Raw genomic sequence first — 20,751 nt, forward strand, 5'->3', positions numbered from 1 at the left:
ACTGACCATACCTGAAACAAGTGACCACAGCACTGACCACAGCACCTGACAGGACTGACCACAACCCTGTGAGAGTACCACAGCCAACCCCAGACAGAACTGACCACAACCCTGCCAGAACTGACCACCCCTGAAACAAGTGACCACAGCACCTGACAGCACTGACCACACCCGAAACAAGTGACCACAGCACTGACCACAGCACCTGACAGAACTGACCAAAACCCTGGCCAGAACTGACCACAACACCTCACAGAACTGACCACACCTGAAACAAGTGACCACAGCACTGACCACAGTATCTGACAGCACTGACCACAACCCTGGGCAGAACTGACCACACCTGAAACAAGTGACCACAGCACTGACCACAGCACTTATCAGGACTGACCCCAACACCTATCAGGACTGAGCACAGCCCTGTCCTCAAAGCTGACACATTCTCCTGAGTTTTCCTGTGCACAACCCAACACTTTAACACCCAGAACAAGACCCACGCTGCCCATGCAGGCTGGTAAATCACAATGTTGTACTCAAAGAAATGAAATCAGTTTTGAAAAGAGTCTCCCAGTCTGTTCCCGTGACCTTTACCAGAAGAGATTTAAGAATGAATTCAGACTTGGCAAATACATTCCTAGATTTTTTGGAAAGGCTTCAAGGGGATCTGTATTTTCAGCAATAACTGGAACTCGTTTTAGACAGGAGTTCCTGCTTTCACTGCAGATTTTGGCTCCATTCTTTCATTCCCTGTCACCCCTAAAGGACACAGACCCATTACATCATTCACACCAGTCCCCAGGGCTGACACTGCTTAGTTCCAGCCAAGATTCAACATTCTCTGATCATTTTGCTGGAATCCTGTGTCACAAAACCACAGGGAGCAGAGTGCCTAGGATGAGGTGTCAAGCCCAAGCTGATTTTTTCCCCCAACCTTTTCTAACTCTTAACAAATGCCTTTATGTTCCTCCAGCAATGCTCTGTGGGTTCATATAAATTCACATGCACACCCTCACCACTGGAAAATAAAAATGGTAATGTTTTCCTTACAATTTACCCCTAAATTACTTTCCATTTTCAATGCCTTATTCATCCCTAGCAGGTTCCAGGAAAGAGCTAAATCTGCTGGGAATTTGCTTTCACTTCTATGACCTCAGCAGCCCAAACAAAAGGCTCTTTCAGGTGCCCTGGCACCGTGCCCCCAGCACAGGGAAGGTCCCCCCAGCCCTCCCTGAGTGTCCCCAGTGCAGTCCCCTGGCAGAACCCCAGCCCTGGTCACTGCTCTGGGCTTAAACCATGCCCAGGCACCCCTGGAGCCACAGCAGCAGCTGCAGGGCAGGACCAGCAATGCGGGTTGGGAACCTGGTGAACCTGGTTTTATGAGTCCATTCAAAAAGGAGCTGAGCAAGGGCACATCTTGAAGAATTGAAATTGTCTCCTTCAGCTCTAAAACCTGTTCTGTGCCTCCTGATTCACACAGATCTGTCCAACTGTTCTGCCTTGCTGTGCAGGGAGCCAAAGAGTTCAGTTACAGGAGACAAAGCAGTGACAGCTTGTGTTTGATGGGACAAAGATTCCTGAATTCCACAAACCTGCTGGGCCTGACAGGACTTGCAGCAAGAATCAGAGCACTTCAAAAGCTGAAACAATTACCTGAGAATCAGGAAATTACTCAATCCTGCCAGGTTTAACCTGAGCTGCAAACAGTGGAGCTCTGGACCATCCCCCCTGCCCCAGGAGAGGCATCCTGAGCTCCATCCCCTCTGAGGGCCTGGGACTGGCTTGGGCTATGGAGTGTTCAAGGACAGGGACAGGTTTGGAGCAACCTGGGCTCTGGAATTCCATGGAACAGGGTGGAATAAGATGACCTGTAAGGTCCCTTCCCACCCAAACCATTCCATGATTCTGTGAAATCCTAAATCCCTTTTTTTTTTCCTACCCGAGACCTAAAAATGGGGATGAAGTAAACCCAAAGATAAAAGCAAAGTTTTTAGTTCTTCCACCCTTTTATCCCTGTGTAAAGATAGACACCATTAAGTGCAGGGAGACATGGGGGAATTTATCACTCCATGCTCAGCTTTTGAGATTTAAGTGGTCAGAATTTACTTTGAGCTGGAGACTATTGCTCTGCATTTCATCCAAGGACTATCACAGTTAGAGCAAGTTTGCAACCAGAATGGTATTTTCTGACACCCAAAAAAAATCAAGAGCAATGTTTTAAGCTAAAAAAGGCCTCTTGAGTCAAACTGGGGAAAACACAGGGGGATGAGTTGGCAAAGTTCATGTGCCAAAAGGCACGAGTGACCTGGCAAGGGATAAAAAGCAGAGAAAAGCAGAAGCTGTGCAGCCCCCCCAGTGCCACATTTATCTGCCAACAATGAAGATCCAGATGAGGTACCCACCAACGTGGATAGGGGCTGGGAAGAGCCCATGCTCGTGCTCCCCTGGGGTGTATTCCAGCTTCTCCTTCTTCAGCTGGATCAGGCGACTCTTGGGGCTGTGCAGGACAGGGACAGAACCAAAATGTCACAATGGAGATCATCTGACACTTGCAAAAACGCATTTTCTGCTTTAATTAAGGCACAAATGTCTGGAGCATCAGGCAAGAGAGGAATAACAGAAATGGCCAAAGAAATGCTCTCCAGGCTGCCTGTCAAACACTGATCCCAGCCCTCCCACAATGGGGCTTTTCTCCAAAAATGATGTTAAGGCAACACCCAATGGGACAGCACTGACTTGAAATGTGATATAAAAGTACTAACTAAAGCTACACAAATAAAAGAGGACCAGCAGATTGTATCTGGTGGTTTTGCTGAGGACCTGGACACGTGACACACGTACAGCCCTGCTCTCCTCAGAGCAAACCTTCATCTGCTGCCCTTTAGAAGGTTGTTCATCAGGAAAGGCAGAAAAAAAGAACAGAAATCAGAGTTTAAAAAGCAATGAGACAACCCTTTGAAGGAAGAAAAATAGGAGAATGGAATTGGAATGGTTGTGTGGGTCAGGCAGGTGCCAGCTCTGTAATCTGGTGTTTATAAACATCTCCTCCTGGCCAACAACAAACCTTGGAAAATAGAATCTGGTGTGGTTATTTTTAGAACTTCAGTCCTGCAACATTCAAAGGACACTTCTAAATGTTAAATATACCAAAGATTAAATGTCTACTGAAGTTTACTGAAGTTTTTTAAGGGATTTATTTTAAGAACTGGACAAGTAACAGAAAGATGGCTCAATAAGTGATATCATTGTTTAACTAGTGAAGGGAAACTGTAAGCTGAAAACAAATTCTGAGATACAGATATCAACAACTGGAAATACTTAAGAAGAAATTCTTCCCTGTGAGGGTGGGGAGGCCCAGAGCAGCTGTGGCAGCTCATCCTAAACCCAGTATCAGAGCAGGGAAGAACTCAGGGAAGACAAAGCAGCCTCTGTGATTTGTGACTTCCCCTCAAGTGAGTGGAGGAGCAGCTCCAATCTCTGCCCTGTGTGACAGGGACAGCACCCCAGGGAACGGCCAGGGCAGGTTTAGGATGAATGATCAGGGAAAGGTTCTTCCCCCAGAGGGTGCTGGCACTGCCCAGGGAATGGGCACAGCCCCAGGGCTGCAGGAGGGGTTGGACACAGCTCAGGCATCAGGGTGGGGTTGTTGGGGCTGTGCACAGCCAGGAGTTGGGCTCCAGGATCTCTGTGGATCCTTTCCAACTTAGGGACACTCAAAGTTCCAAATATTTACACTAAAGAAAAGGAGAAGACTCTCTCAGCTGCTGCCCTAAGGCAACAGATGAAACTGAGATTTGAACTGTGTACAGCAGTGCCAGACCATCCAAGTGGCCAAGTTTTAGCACATCTCCTTAAAACAGATAAAATTCAAGTGGCCTCACTTTGCTCACACTGAGATCTTTGTTTCTTCCTTAGTCTTGACCCTTTCACTGATTCTTTCCCTCTACTACAGGGAGAGATTACAGCAGGAGCAACTGATAAACTGTGCTGGCCGTTTCCCAGTGGTCTTTGTAACATTTTAAAGTGGTCTGTGACATTGTGAGAAGGTGCCAAATTTTCTCTCTTTTCAATCTGTCAGATGATATTGGAACAGAAGCACAAATTCCTGACTTCACCTGCTTTGTTCACATGGCTTCAGAAAATGTGTGACTACAAAGGGAAGAAGGGATAGAGGGAGGTGTCCACATTCTAGTGGACCCCAGGCTGCAAACGAACCAGTGGGAAAATCAAGAAATGCTGGATTTTTCTACCCTAAACATCTCAGAGAAAACAGAGATGAACTTCACTGAGCTGTGAAGTGAACTGGGTGCATAGCTGAAATTCTTTCACACAGAAGATGAGCACTTGTCACCACCCAGCCAATGAAAACAGGAACCTACTGACCCCTTCTGTGCACACTGTGCTCCAATCCTGCTCAGAACCTGCACACATCCAGCCCTCCCAGCACCTGCACTGCCAGGACCAGTTAGACTCTGGAATAAATCTCTTACCTTCTTCAAAACTGATAACCAGAAACACTTCCAGACTGCTTGAGGCTGCTTTCTGACTGGGGTTACATTTTACATCCTCACTGGGTCAGGTTCTGACAATTACCATCACATATTTCTCCACAGGCTTCAATTAAGTTGATGGTTTTATTTCACCTACTCACGAGTGGCAGCTCTTTATGGCTCTGGGTGAAAAAAGAGTTTTCCCTGGATGATCAGAGAGCAGTTTTGCTGTGTTTCACTTACTCTGTTGTTTTGTAGACATCAGAGTAGAGCCCAGCCTTCTGGTACTTCTTCTTTGGGGGTCGAGGGGCTTTCTTCTCACGCTGGCTCAGAGGAGGCAAAGGCTGCTCAGGGGTTTCAGATTCAGGTGGTTTCCCAAGGGCCTCATGTGGACTGGGAGGTTCAGCTACTGTCTCAGAGAAACTGGAAGAAAAAGTAGAGATTAAAAAAAAAAAATCACCTTCCCATTAAGATCATTTCAAAGGATTTCATTATTCCTCTCTTGAATCTGGTCAGCAGAAAAAGTTCCTGTTTCTGAATTTCTGGGTGACTTAACTGCTTAAAAAAATACTCACTGATCATGGTCAAGTGGGGGTTAAGTGTAATCATAAGAAAAGTATGATTCTTTCTGTGATATTATTATTACAAAAAGAATGTTGTTTGTACTGCTAATGTTTATCCTTGGAGCCTCAGCTGAGTAATTCAGAAGGCAGCTCTTGCTCTCTGCTCTTGCTCTCTGGTAACCCTTTCCTGAGCCTTCAGGAGAGCCACAGAGCAATTCCTGAACACATGGTGCCAGCAGCACCCTCACAGCTCCCATTTCTGGAGAGGAGAGCTCCTGACAGAGTTTGTTTATGGATGGCTGTGGGGATGAGTGTGAGATGATGAGATAAGAGAGATTTCTGGGGTGTGCCTTTAGCAGTGACTGCACAGGTGACCCCTTAACTCCTCCTTTAGCTTTACTCTTTATCTGCTGTACATCACCTGCCATCCTGTGCTGCCTGCAGTGTTTGTGACCTACATGAGCAGATCCATGGCACACACAGCTCCTCAGGGCTCCTTAGGGAACAATCTGTGGCACCTCACCAGTTACCAACTCCCTAAATATATCCCTCACCAACATAACAAATACACCACCAACCCTTTTAGGTCACCTGAGATTCTCATTTCTGGGTGTTCTCAGTACCTGAGGAAGGACCTGAACACACTCAGGGCTGACAGGTTGGTTGTGGCAGCAGCTCTCTGCTCACAGGGAGCAGGCACAGACTTTCCCAGGCATTTTCCAGGGGAAGCTGTGAGAAAGCTCAGAGAAAGAATTAAAACAATTCTTATCATCACTTGCTACACCTGTTGCTAGACACATGTAGAATGTTATGGAGATTTGTTTACCAAAGAGTAGTTTCTTCATTAGACACTAGTGGTAGTGCTTTGGTTAGTTAACAAATTAGGTCAAAGCTGTATCAGACTATCTAGAAGAAGTTATAAGTTTCTTAAAAATATAGTGTAGAAGAATAAAACAATAGTTCAGCCTTCTGCATCACAGAGTCAATGCCAATTATTACCTGGCTGGGGGCCTGCTGCCACAAATAGTAACTCTGAGTAAACCACACTTGGTTCCCTCTACACTGAACTCCTCCATTATTGTATTTGCATTTCCCCCAGATGTTGGAAGGAAGGAATGATGAATCTGACTCCCTGTTTTCAGAAGGCTAATTTATTATTTTATGATATTATTATATTATATTAAAGAATACTAAACTAAGCTATACTAAAGAATACAGAAAGGATATTTACCTTTCTGTAAAGATAATAGTGAAAGATAATAATAGAAAAAGATAATAATGAAAACTTGTGACTCTTTCCAGAATCCTGACACAGCTTGGCACTGATTGGCTACTGAGTCAAAACAACTCACAGCAGAATCCAATGAAACAATCACCTGTGGGTAAACAATCTCCAAACACATTCCAAAGCAGCAAAACACAGGAGAAGCAAATCAGATAATTATTGTTTTCCTTTTTCTCTGAGGCCTCTCAGTTTCCCAGGAGAAAAATCCCGGGCAAAGGGATTTTTCCAGAAAATGAGAACACTACACTTCATAAAACCAAGCAGAAGATCCCCTCAACGACTGAAACATTCTAAACCCAGCTGAGGTACAAAACTGCAAGGGAATCACCTCTTATTGCTCTCCTGCTCATCCTCAGGCAGAGACTTGTGCCTCTTCCTGGCCTGCTCCTCGGGCAGCCACCTCTTCCTCTTCCAGCCCTTGCGGTGCTCGGGGTCGAGGCTGACGCTCTGCACCACGGCCTCGATGACGTCCGTGATGGTGTCCGGCCCCAGGTGCAGGGGGCTGCTGCTGGGCTGTCTGTCCTGCAGCTCCTGGCTGACCATCCTGGCTGCCTGCAGGGCCTGCATGGACACCACTGCCTGCATCGGGTACTTGCGCGGCCGCCCCGGCCGCCGCTTCACGAAGTTGTTCCCCGTCCTCGACTGCCTCTGCAGCTTTTTGGCTTTCAGGATTTTGTTGACGTGGTCCAGATTTTTTTTTGTGGCCAGGATCTTGTTGTAATTGCACATTTTCCTCGCTTGCCTCTGCATGGCCTCCACCACGCTCCTCTTGAGGTGCCGGGGCGAGTAGGAGCCGGGCAGGCGCTCCTGCAGCAGGGAGATGCCCTCGGAGCCGGGCACGCTGGCACCGCCCAGCCCGTCCTGCTTGCCCAGGGCTCGGTCCCGCGAGTGGCTGCGGGCAGGGCTGGCCGAGGGGGGGCTGCCCATGACCCCCTCCAGGCCCTTGTCCAGCGGGGGGGGCCCGTCCTGCTGGGCCATGCGCTGCAGCAGCGCGTCCACCGAGTCCTCGGCCGCCGGGGCCAGGCGGGCAGCCCGGGCTGGCACTGCCACCCCTGAAACACACACAGGCCTGCAGCTGGTGAATTAGGGCTCAGCTTTTGTGCTTTGCACCTGGCTGTAAACCTGCAATTCTTTGGTGTATAACTCTAATGAAATAGTAATTCTAATATAATAATGTATAATAATATATAATAATAGAATAGAATAGAAATATATATAACCTATATAGCCTACAATAATATCTATAGTAATATATAGCTACAATAATATATAAAATATATTAGATATATAATCTAAATATATAGCTATAATATATAATCTATATACAACATCTATCTTATAAATATAATATAATGTAATATAATGTAATGTAATATAATATAATATAAATATATATAACCTGTATAGCCTACAATAATATCTATAGTAATATATATCTACAATAATATATAAAATATATTAGATATAAAATCTAAATATATAGCTATAATATATAATCTATATACAACATCTATCTTATAAATATAATATAATGTAATATAATGTAATATAATGTAATATAATATAAATATATATAACCTGTATAGCCTACAATAATATCTATAGTAATATATATCTACAATAATATGTAAAATATATTAGATATATAATCTAAATGTATATCTATAATATATAGTCTATATACAACATCTATCTTATAAATATAATATAATGTAATATAATGTAATATAATGTAATGTAATGTAATATAATATAATATAATATAATATAATATAATATAATATAATATAATATAATATAATGTAATATAATGTAATGTAATATAATATAAATATATATAACCTATATAGCCTACAATATCTATAGTAATATATATCTACAATAATATATAAAATACATTATATATATAATCTAAATATATATATCTATAATATATAATCTATATACAACATCTATCTTATAAATATAATACAATGTAATGTAATATAATATAGTATAACATAATATAATATAATATAATATAATATAATATAATATAATATAATATAAATATATAACCTGTATAGCCTACAATAATATCTATAGTAATATATATCTACAATAATATATAAAATATATTAGATATATAATCTAAATGTATATCTATAATATATAATCTATATACAACATCTATCTTATAAATATAATATAACATAACATAACATAATATAATAATCTGATATATACTATAATAATCTGATATAATATTATATCTAATATATCTATTATCTAATATACTATATATGATATAGTATATTATATATTATATTGTATAATATTGTATATATTATATATATTAAAAATATATACTACATATATACTATATTGTATTATATAGTATACATTATTATATACAATATAGCATATAATAATACATAATAATAGCATTATTATTATTATTATTATTATTATTATTATTATTACTACTACTACTACTACTACTACTACTACTACTACTACTACTACTACTACTACTACTACTACTGTATAACTCTAAACTCCACATACAATGCTAGCTACAGCTTTCCCATTTTGGGCAGACACCACAATCCCTCTCCAGGCCTGGCAATCAAGGACACCTCCCTGCCTCAAGTCTCAAGAAATGTAACCAAAAGTGAGTTGGGGGGAGCAAACTTGGGGTAAATGCCTTCATTACCTGAGGCTGTAACTGGGAGATTAACCTCCAATATGGAAAAGGCCCAAACTTAGAAAAGTGTGAAAACCTGTGACCCATCATCCATTCTCACCAGGATTCATTTGCCCAAAATGTACCTGAAAGCCCTTCAACAAATGTACCCACTTTTTATTCTCCTAATTCTGTCTGGCCTCTGTTTTCAGGTGGCCCAAGAAGGGCTTAGAGTGGGGATGAGACCAAAACCATGGAGCTAAAACACAACAACTGCATCAACTGACAGCATTTGTGTCCTGGGAGTGCCCAGAACTTTCCCTGAAGAGATTCTGGAATATGGACAGGGACCCAGTGACACAAGCCAGTCACATTTTATATCATCCCTTCTAACATACAATTATTCTCTCTTTATTCCCACATAATCCCTCATTTCTAACAGCAAAAAGCAATGAGGGTTCACACGGTCCTCAAGTTTCTTTCTGTTCAAGATTAAAAATACAAAACCCTCTGTGCACATAAAAACTCAATCCTGATAAAAAATGGAGCAACATCTGATATATTTTCAAACTCATTTTTCTTCCCTTTATAGTTTGGAAGTATTGAAACAACTATTTCCATTGTTTTTGCAGTTTTTTATCAAATAGACAAGGTTGATGATGACAGAACTGATTGGATAAAGGTAAATAAAATATCTGGACAAAAGAGAAAGGCTAATTTATACAGGAAGTAAATCTAGATCAGACTTTTAAAACTGTTATATGCTTTAGAGTTGAAGATTGGTGTTTGAAAAAGAAAGTTTCCAGGTCAACCATGTGGATTATGCATTAAAAAGGGATTTATTCCAGACTAAGAGCTTCCCAAAGCTGCCCTGCTGCTCCTTAGTGATCAATTCCATCAGAAGAAATTCTGCTCTTCCTGCAATGAAATGGATGCTGCCTTCTCATGAATACATCACAACTGCACCTTAGCATTGACAAAATGTGAGTTTAATTGTGGCCAATTATTTAGATCAGATCTGCCTAACCCAGAGGGGCCCAGGCTGGAGCCTGAGCAGCACGTCCTGGTGTCAGGAGCTGTTCAAGAAGACAACAAAACGTGTTTATAAAGGGCTCCAGAACTTGACAGGAGGGAGATTACTTGTTGGATGACAGAGATAAAGCACAACCAGTTTAAATATTTTCTAGCCTTCTAGCTATTCTTGAAGGATTTTCTAGTTTAAATATTTTCTAGTATTTTCCCAGTGCTCAGCAGTCCAATTGTGTCATTCTGGAGAACACATTCCTCACTTAAGATTCCAAAGTCAGGAGTTTGTAAATATCTAATATAATATCTAATATATAATCTAACATATTTTGTTTTGCAAACAAAAAGGTATTTTCCAGTCTTCTAGCTATTCTTGAAGTATTTTCTAGTTTAAATATTTTCTAGTATTTTTCCAGTGCTCAGCAGTCCAACTGTGTCATTCTGGAGAACACATTCTTCACTAAGATTCCAAAGTCAGGAGTTTGTAAATATCTAATATAATCTAATATCTAATATATAATCTAATATATTTTGTTTTGCAAACAAAAAGGTATTTTCCAGTCTTCTAGCTATTCTTGAAGTATTTTCTAGTTTAAATATTTTCTAGTATTTTCCCAGTGCTCAGCAGTCCAATTGTGTCATTCTGGAGAACACATTCCTCACTATATATTTTTAAACTCATTTTTCTTTTTCTTTTATAGGTTGGAAGTACTGAAACAAATATTTTCACTGCTCTTGAAGGTTTTTTAAGTGGCTATATTCAGATGAAATAATAAAGATAATTTACCCTTTGTTTTCTCCTGGCCTTTAGAGGCACGTGGGGATGGAGCTGGGGCTCCTCACCTGCTCAGGGAGCCTCAGGCAGCTCCAATCCCCTGGAAAATGCTGCTGGAACTGCTCCAAAGGGCTGGAGCACTGCAGGCTCTGCTCTGGGCCAGCTGCAGCTCCTCCCTGACAAAGCCCCTGGAAGCCACACACATTCCACATGCAGGGAAAACACAGCAGTGACTGATCTGCTCAGCTGCAGCAGCACCTCGGGGCTCTGAAGCTGATAAATTTGTGATTGATGTCATTGCAATGCTCCTGCACAAAGCTCTGCTCACTTCAACACTTCCTGGTCCCAGCCACAACAACTGCAGCTGCCCCTGGCGAGGGAGGGAGGGCAAGAAAGGCATTGAGACAGAGGGAAAAGGAAAATTCCATTCCCACTGCAAAGGGGAAGATTCCTTTCCCAGTTTGTGCAGCACAGGCTGGATGGAGCATCTGTGGTAAGCATCTGTTTAAAGCAGGGAGGAAATGGCATAATGGGCACATCCTTCCTAGACAGAAACCATAACCAACTTCAAGTACCAATCTCAGGATTTACTACAGTTTGGGAGTCTGAGAAATGTCTGAATTCTGGTGAGGAGAGTGTTTCTGCAACTGAGCTTCTTACAAAATGGGTCAACCTGCTGGATTTCCTTCTGTCCACTCCCAGGGGAGCTCACATCCCATTTTTACAGAACCACAGAACGGTTTGGGTTGGAAGGGACATTAAAAATCATCTTGTTCCACCCAGGATTCTCACATGGAGCTCCCAGGGGATCTCACATCCCATTTTTACAGAGTCACAGAATGGTTTGGGTTGGAAGGGACATTAAAGCCCATCTTGTTGCACCCACTGCCATGGGCAGGGACACCTTCCACTGGAGCAGGTTGCTCAGAGCCCTCTCCAGCCTCTCCTGCATCTCTCTGTGACATCCACCCCAGCTCACCTGGATCCTGCACCCAAGATCTGGTCTTGTATCATGGATTTGATGAGATGCTACCAGGCCTTTCAGTGCCTCCATTATCTCTCTGCCATGAGCATTTCTGGCCTGGCTGGGGGCATTCACTGATGGCTGGGATGAGCCACGTGTCACCCTCCATCACCTTGGCAGGATTCTCCCACAGGAGCTCCCACAGGAGCTCACATTCCATTTTTGCAGAACCACAGAATGGTTTGGGTTGGAAGGAACCTTAAAGCCCATCTTGTTCCACCCAGGATTCTCACATGGGAGCTCCCACAGGAGCTCACATCCCATTTTTCCAGAATCACAGCATGGGTGATTGGGTTGGAAGGGACCTTAAAGCCCATCTTGTTCCACCCAGGATTCTCACATGGAGCTCCCAGGGGATCTCACATTCCACTTTTACAGAGTCACAGAATGGTTTGGTTTGGAAGGGACATTAAAGCCCATCTTGTTGCACCCACTGCCATGGGCAGGGACACCTCCCACTGGAGCAGGTTGCTCAGAGCCCACCCCAGCCTCTCCTGCATCTCTCTGTGACATCCACCCCAGCTCACCTGGATCCTGCACCCAAGATCTGGTCTTGTATCATGGATTTGATGAGATGCTACCAGGCCTTTCAGTGCCTCCATTATCTCTCTGCCATGAGCATTTCTGACCTTCCTGGGGGCATTCACTGATGGCTGGGATGAGCCACGTGTCACCCTCCATCACCTTGGCAGGATTCTCACATGTCAGCAAGAAAACCCCACAGCACAGCCTGGCCTGGGCCAGGAACCCTCTGCCTCCAGAGCAGTGCCACAGTCAGGCTTCTGCCCAGGGAGGAATTGATTTATTCCTCTAATCATTGATTAACTGTAATGTCACAGGCCTGCATTAAAGCCCTGAGCTCCACAAGGCCTAACTTAACCTGGTGAGGAACCAAACCCTACCCTGCCACAGCTGTGCTGCTGCTGCTTCTCTGAGACCTCAAATCTCCCTGTTTTACACCCCAACCCACAGCCCTTGTACCCCAAAATGTCATGGAAAATCTGAGAGGAAAAACTCAGGATCACCACGAGCTGAAGTTCCCCCAGCCATGGTGTCCCAAAATATCAGAGGAAAAACTCAGGATCACCATGAGCTGTCCCAGCCATGATGTCCCAAAATATCAGAGGAAAAACTCAGGATCACCATGAGCTGTCCCAGCCATGGTGTCCCAAAATATCAGAGGAAAAACTCAGGATCACCATGAGCTGTCCCAGCCATGATGTCCCAAAATATCAGAGGAAAAACTCGGGATCACCACGAGCTGAAGCTCCCCCAGCCATGGTGTCCCAAAATATCAGAGGAAAAACTCAGGATCACCACGAGCTGAAGCTCCCCCAGCCATGCTGTGTCTCAGCACAGCTCTGAGCACTCAGGGATCCCAAAGCCCAGGTCCCTGAGCAGGACTTGCCTGGAGAAGAAGAAGTGCTCTCTGATGTGGATCTCTTCCTGGAAGGGCTGCAGTTTGTGCTCTCCGACTGCCTCTGTGAGGGCTTCTCCTGGTTTGGCAAAGTGCCTGCAAGGCAGAGCAGGGGAAAGGCACAAAAAACCCCATCATTTCAGGCTAAAGGTTTAAATTCAGGTTACTCTGAACACCTGTGTGCTCCCAGAATGCAGGGGAAGGAGGGAAAGGAAAAACCAAGCAGGGATTGCACACAGGAAAGTGCAGAGGTAAACAAGCCATGAGGAAAGCCTTGTAATATTAACCACCAGAATGAGCTTGTAAGGGAGAAAAGGAAAGGAAAGAAAGGAAAAGAAAGGCAAAAAAAGGGGAAAGGGAAGGAAAAAGGAAAGGAAAGGAAAGGAAAGGAAAGGAAAGGAAAGGAAAGGAAAGGAAAGGAAAGGAAAGGAAAGGAAAGGAAAGGAAAGGAAAGGAAAGGAAAGGAAAGGAAAGGAAAGGAAAGGAAAGGAAAGGAAAGGAAAGGAAAGGAATCCCCCATATATTCCCACTCTCAATTGAATCCAAACTCCTTGATTTTCAGAAGAGTTTGGAGAAAACCTCTGCAGATCACCAAGACCAAGCACCCTGCTCAAAACAGGGTCAGCTTGCTCAGGGCCACCCCATTCTGTGGCTTTTGCACATCTCCAGTGACACAGATTCCCTGATCTGCAATTCCCCACCCTCACTGCGACCACTCTTTGCTTCTGCACAAACAGAATTCCCTGAACTCCAGTGGGCTCCTCATACTGGGCACCACCAGCACCAGTTTCACTCCTTTTTCTTCATTCCCTCCCAGCTGGAGCATGGACACACTGGGAAGAGCTCCCTTTGTGCATCCTCTGCTCCAGGCATGACAATCCCAGCTCTGCCAGATCCTCTGGATGAGCAATCCCAGCTCTCCAGATCCTCTGGATGAGCAATCCCAGCTCTGCCAGATCCTCTGGATGAGCAATCCCAGCTCTCCAGATCCTCTGGATGAGCAATCCCAGCTATCCCAGCCCCTCTGGATGAGCAATCCCAGCTCTCCAGGCCCTCTGGATGAGCAATCCCAGCTCTTCAGCCCCTCTGGATGAGCAATCCCAGCTCTCCAGTCCCTCTGGATGAGCAATCCCAGCTCTCCAGGCCCTCTGGATGAGCAATCCCAGCTCTCCCAGATCCTCTGGATGAGCAATCCCAGCTCTCCAGTCCCTCTGGATGAGCAATCCCAGCTCTCCCAGCCCCTCTGGATGAGCAATCCCAGCTCTCCAGGCCCTCTGGATGAGCAATCCCAGCTCCCCCAGATCCTCTGGATGAGCAATCCCAGCTCCCCCAGATCCTCTGGATGAGCAATCCCAGCTCTCCAGTCCCTCTGGATGAGCAATCCCAGCTCTCCAGCCCCCCTGGATGAGCAATCCCAGCTTTCCAGCCCCTCTGGATTATTGATCCAGCTCTCCAGCCCCTCTGGATGAGCAATCCCAGCTCTCCAGTCCCTCTGGATGAGCAATCCCAGCTCTCCCAGATCCTCTGGATGAGCAATCCCAGCTCTCCACCCCCTCTGGATCACTGACCCAGCTCTCCAGCCCCTCTGGATGAGCAATCCCAGCTCTCCCAGATCCTCTGGATGAGCAATCCCAGCTCTCCAGCCCCTCTGGATGGCAGAGGCTCCCACTCCCTGCTCACTCCTGTCACCAGGCTCACTGCTGCATGCCCCTGTCTCAGGCAGCCCAGAGCAGCCCCAGCAGTCCAGGTGTGCCCTCTCCAAGGTGGAGAAGAAGGAAATCACCTCCCCCTGATGGCCCTGGTGATGATCTCCATCCCCCAGCCCCCGTGCTGCTCCTCAGAGCCTCTCCAGCCCGTGCTGCCCGTGCAGTCCCTGGGTGTGCTGGCCCTGTCCCCACTGTCCCTGCCAGCCTCTGTACCACCATGCAGGGCACTGGGAAGGAGGGGAAACCCTGGGTGCTTTGTGCTGCTGATGCCATCCCTCTGTGCTGGAAGTGCTTTTTCATTCTGGTAAAGCATTTCCTTCCCCTCCTTGGGCAGAACTGCTCACCAGGAACCGCAGGAAGGTGAAAAGCCAAAAAAGAAAATTCCTAAGATTTAAAAAAATCTTTAAATTTCTCCCTTGCTGTGTTGCTTTTCCTTTACAAGACCCTGTCACAATAAAAGCCACAAACATTCCTGCTCCAGTCTATCATGGCAAATCTGTTAAAGCCCTGGGGCCTAAACGAGCGAGGATGATGATGATGATGATGATGATGATGATGATGATGATGATGATCTACACACAGAGCAGCACTGGATTTTAGGCACCTGCAGAACACATTTCACTGTGTTCCCAGCACACAGGGCTTGTTGGCACTTGTTAAATCCTTGGATGATGTCACCAGGCATGGGAAGCACAATTCCCATTCCTTGGTTCAAAACCAATTTTAGGAAGACACAGGAATCCCACAGGTGCTGCAGGGTGAAGGGCCAGGGCTGGGAAAGGCAGCTCTGCTTAGAACACAAGCAAAGATCGATTTCTTTTCCTTTTTACACATAAATATTTTCTTACAGTGAACTGCTTCATTTTCCTAAAATTTCAACTTTTAGAGAATCCCAATTACTCCTGAAAGCAAAGGCTGTGGGAGCCATGAAAATGTCATAGAAAAAACTGGTTTTGCAGTTATGAAAATGCTGAGATATTAAAAACTCTGATCATTATAAAACCTCAGATAAGCAAAAATGCACGTGGTAGTGCAAGAGGAGAATGTGCTTATCCTGAAAATATCTACAAGACAAAATCCAGGATGCAAGAAACCAGATTTTTGCTGTTCCCCTTCAAAATATGGTATAGTAATGAATATTATATATTTATTATTATACCATATTTTGGTATATAATTGATTATTATCTATATCCCTCCCTTCCTCAAAGAATCCTCCAAAAGGAAACAGCAGGACACTGAAGTTCTGCCCAAAATTCCTGCCCATGGCCTCAAGGGAAACCCCAAGGTGTGTGAAGATGGGAGAATCCTTGAAAGCACCAAAATCTCTGAGATTCACCAGAATCTCTGGGAAAATCTCCTTTTGGATCCTCTCCTGCCTCCAAGTTTGGAATTTTTTTAATGATGGGCACTCTTAGCTCCTGATGACTGCTGGAGGGAATGAACAACAGCAATTTTCCAAGGATTCCAGCAATTTTCCAAGGATTCCAAGCTCTCCAGAGCTGGGCTGAGCTGAGCAGGGGCACTGCACAGGTGCTCAGCACTGGCAAGAGCTCTCCTGGTTCCAGCTGGGACAGGGTGAATTTGTCCCAGTGATGCCTCAGGTTTAGTTTTTCTATTTTTCAGGTTCTGGGCTGCTTTAGTGTGTGAGTCTGGGTTTCATATGAGGGGATGCTGAGCTCTGTGCACAGAGCAGGGAGACAAAACAATTCCTGCTCCAGCTGGGCACCAAGGACAAATGATCCAAATCTCAGCACAAGAGCACAAACAACGTGGGCTGAAGAGGGAAAAACAAGAAGGATAAAACTTCATGGGCTGGAACTGTAATTAGACAATTATTGTATATAATTTTATTTCAATTATTAAAGAGTTCTTATCTCAACCCATGAGTTTTCCTTTATTCTGACCCTCTGTCCACCCACCCTCTGGGTTTAGGGAGCTGCTGTAGCAGGTCTGTCATTCCAGGGTGACTTTTCCTCCTGAGGAACTCCAAGATGCATTGAATTAAAAAAATCTACATTAACCAAGCCCTGGGAGCTGGGATTGCAAACAGAAATTAAACAGCGGGAGTTGAGTGGGGAATGGACTGTAATTCATAACAAGGGAAAAAAAGAGAGAGAAGGGTTTGGAGGTGGCAAGGACGGCGGTGCTGGCAGGGGGTGGCACATCCCGGGGGCTGGCACCGCAGTGTCCCGGGGGCTGCCACCATCGGTGCTCAGCGAGCCCGGCCCGTTCAGGTCCCCCTGCCCTGTTCGGGTCCCCCCGGCCCGTTCAGGTCCCCCTGCCCATTCGGGTCCCCCTGCCCATTTGGGTCCCCCTGCTCATTTGGGTCCCCCTGCCCATTCGGGTCCCCCTGCCCATTCGGGTCCCCCCGGCTCATTCGGGTCCCCCTGTCCCGTTCAGGTCCCCCCTGTCCCGTTCAGGTCCCCCCTGCCCCGTTCAGGTCCCCCCTGTCCCATTCCGGTCCCCCTGGCCCCGTTCAGGTCCCCCCGACCCGCTCAGGTCCCCCCGGCCCCATTCAGGTCCCCCCGGTCCGTTCGGATCCCCCTGTCCCGTTCAGGTCCCCCCTGCCCGTTCAGGTCCCCCCGGTCCGTTCGGGTCCCCCCTGCCCCGTTCGGGTCCCCCCTGCCCGTTCAGGTCCCCCCGGTCCGTTCAGGTCCTCCCACCCCACTGGGCTCGGCGGGACGCGGCAGAGGAGCGGCGGGGCCGCCAGGGGGCGCTGCTGCCCGCCGGTGCCGCGGCCCCGGGGCGGGAACGGGAACGGCCGGGACCCCTCGGGACAGGGACAGAGACCAGGACCCCTCGGGACAGGGACCCTTCAGGACAGGGACAGGGACCGGGACCCCTCGGGACAGGGACAGGGACCGGGACCCCTCGGGACCGGGACCCCTCGGGACAGGGACAGGGACCCCTCGGGACAGGGACAGGGACCCCTCAGGACAGGGACAGGGACCGGGACCCCTCGGGACAGGGACCCCTCGGGACAGGGACAGGGACCCCTCGGGACAGGGACCCCTCAGGACAGGGACAGGGACCGGGACCCCTCGGGAGAGGGACGGGGACACGGACCCCTCGGAACAGCAATCGGGACTAGGACCCCTCGGGACAGGGACCGGCACAGGGAACCCTCGGGCAGGGACAGATACAGGGACCAGGACCCCTCAGAACAGGACCGGCACAGGGACCGGGAACCCTGGGTAGGGATGGACAAAGGGACGGGGACTTCACGGGACAGGGACCGGGACTCTTTGGGGCAGGGACGGACACACGGTCTGGGACTGGCCGGGTCAGCCCAGGAGCACACGGCCGTGCCCGGTAACACCGGTGATCCCACGGGAACGGCACCTGCACCTCACCCAGACCGGGACAGCCAGAGCAGGAGCAGCCTCACACCGGCCCGGTGCTTGCAGAGGGAATGGAAGCGGCACCGAGCGTTCAGCGGCAGCCACCCCCAGCACTCGGGCTGATCCCCTTTACTCCTGGACCTGGGCTGATCCCCTTTACTCCTGCACTCGGGCTGATCCCGTTTTCCTCCTGCACTCGGGCTGATCCCCTTTCCTCCTGCACTCAGGCTGATCCCGTTTTCCTCCTGCACTCGGGCTGATCCCCTTTCCTCCTGCACTCGGGCTGATCCCGTTTTCCTCCTGCACTCGGGCTGATCCCCTTTCCTCCTGCACTCGGGCTGATCCCCTTTCCTCCTGCACTCGGGCTGATCCCCTTTCCTCCTGGACCTGGGCTGATCCCCTTTCCTCCTGCACTCGGGCTGATCCCGTTTTCCTCCTGCACTCGGGCTGATCCCGTTTTCCTCCTGCACTCGGGCTGATCCCGTTTTCCTCCTGCACTTAGGCTGATCCTGTTTTCCTCCTGCCAGGACTGCAAGTGGAACACGCCGAGCCACAGGAGCTGTAAGCAGCACACCAAGGCTGGCCTAAGATCGGCATCACTTGTCCAAAATAACTCTGATGGAAAGCTGCAGGAGGTCAGGAACAGCTTAGGATGAACAGGGAGCAGAGTCCTACAAAACTGGCCTGGACAAAACCCCAGAGCCTCGTGAGCTGCCCCAATGTGGCTGTGACAAGGCCACACAACAGCCTCAGGTGAGAACTTCCACCTGTGCTTCACCTCCTGGGAAACTCTGACCTCCTTGGAGTCCTGTCTGCACAAAGAACCAACACAACCCTCTGCTAACACAGCTGAGACATGGGAAATGCACAAAGAACCAACACAAGCCCTTTCTAACACAACTGAGACATGGGAAATGCACAAAGAACCAACACAACCCTCACCCAACACAGCTGAGACATGGGAAATGCACAAAGAACCAACACAACCCTCTGCTAACACAACTGAGACATGGGAAATGCACAAAGAACCAACACAACCCTCTGCTAACACAACTGAGACATGGGAAATGCACAAAGAACCAACACAAGCCCTTTCTAACACAACTGAGACGTGGGAAATGCACAAAGAACCAACACAAGCCCTTTCTAACACAACTGAGACGTGGGAAATGCACAAAGAACCAACACAAGCCCTTTCTAACACAACTGAGACGTGGGAAATGCACAAAGAACCAACACAAGCCCTTTCTAACACAACTGAGACATGGGCAAAACCCTGCAAATATCTGCCAATATTGTAAAAAGAATTTATTCAAGCAGTCAGGCCAGGTTTGTGTTCAAACTGTGGAGCTGAGGTAGTGTTGCATGGTTTTCCACGTGGAATACTCTGAAATAAAGCATCACAAACATTCCCTATGGGTCCAAAAGATCCATTCTGGATGGGTTCCCTGATGCTGATCCCTGCCTGCTTATTCCAAGTCTCTGATGCAGCACTACCATGCACCTAAACTGCATCTGGTTTTATAAATAAATAATCTTTGATGCACCAAAGGTTTTCCCTCCATCTGTGTCTTTCCTTTAATCTTTAATCCACGGTCATGGATTCAGAATCACCATTTGGCTCCACAGCTAAACCCAAAACACTCCAAACACAACATGCAAACTGACATGGATCTAAAACCCCCAAATCTGGCATTTCTCTTTCCTGGGGCTTTTTACCAGATCTGGTTTAAGTTTTCTGAGTGGTGTGGGGCTCCTTGGGAACGAGCTGGACACTGAGCCAAATGCCAGCCTCACAAAATATCCAGGTTCCAGGTGGGAATGCCCTGCCTGGAAGTGACATCCCAGCCTGAGGAATCATTCCAACCTCCAGGGCAGGGAGCAGGCAGAGCCTGCACAAAAAACATCTCTGCTCTCCCCCTCCCTTGGGTTATTCCTCACTCAAACCCAGGTCAGGTCATTCCATCCAATGGGAAACACCTCTCAATTCCCAGGGCTGCTCAGGTTCCCAATTCACTCCTCAGAGCCAAATCTAACCCTCTGAGTGACACTTGGAACTTCTCTTTCCATCACTGCAGGAGAAGCAATCTCATGGTTCTGCTGCCTTCTCCACACCCCACTCACCACCTCAAGTAATTTCAGTACCAGCACAAAGAAATGTGAACTTGTCAAAGATCCAGCTGGGCTTAAAATAAAGAAGGAAAACATAAACCCCCCCAAATCAAGAGAAAATCACAGGTGTGCAGAGCAGAGGAGCTGGCAGCAGGCATCAGAGCAGGAGAATCCCATGGGAAGAGCCAGATGAGAGCCAGGAATGTGAGGAGGGATTTTTCAGTCCTGGCTAGCAGCTGGCTCTTGCTCTGTGAAATATTAGTCACAAGTGGCTTGGGAAAATGGTTTAAACTTCAAGGGAGAATGCAGGCAAGAAGGGAAGGGAGAAGCAGCTCAGGGTCCCTTCAC

The 20,751-nt window shown here is 46.9% G+C and overlaps 1 protein-coding gene across 4 annotated transcripts in view; it reads right to left on the reverse strand.

Annotated features, from left to right (window-relative positions):
- LOC118695933 (histone-lysine N-methyltransferase ASH1L) overlaps positions 1 to 20,751 on the reverse strand; it is an 81,139-nt gene that overhangs the window by 30,408 nt on the left and 29,980 nt on the right. For all 4 annotated transcript variants that reach the window (XM_036397755.2, XM_036397754.2, XM_036397758.2 and 1 more), the window contains exons 4-7: positions 13,234 to 13,338; positions 6,664 to 7,387; positions 4,731 to 4,910; positions 2,400 to 2,494 (exon numbers count right to left, since the gene is read on the reverse strand). In XM_036397755.2, the coding sequence (XP_036253648.1) occupies positions 2,400 to 2,494; positions 4,731 to 4,910; positions 6,664 to 7,387; positions 13,234 to 13,338 (1,104 nt within the window). The remainder of the gene's footprint in view (positions 1 to 2,399; positions 2,495 to 4,730; positions 4,911 to 6,663; positions 7,388 to 13,233; positions 13,339 to 20,751) is intronic.

The sequence above is a fragment of the Molothrus ater genome, chromosome 29 (assembly GCF_012460135.2).
Source record: "Molothrus ater isolate BHLD 08-10-18 breed brown headed cowbird chromosome 29, BPBGC_Mater_1.1, whole genome shotgun sequence".
Lineage (NCBI taxonomy): Eukaryota > Metazoa > Chordata > Aves > Passeriformes > Icteridae > Molothrus > Molothrus ater.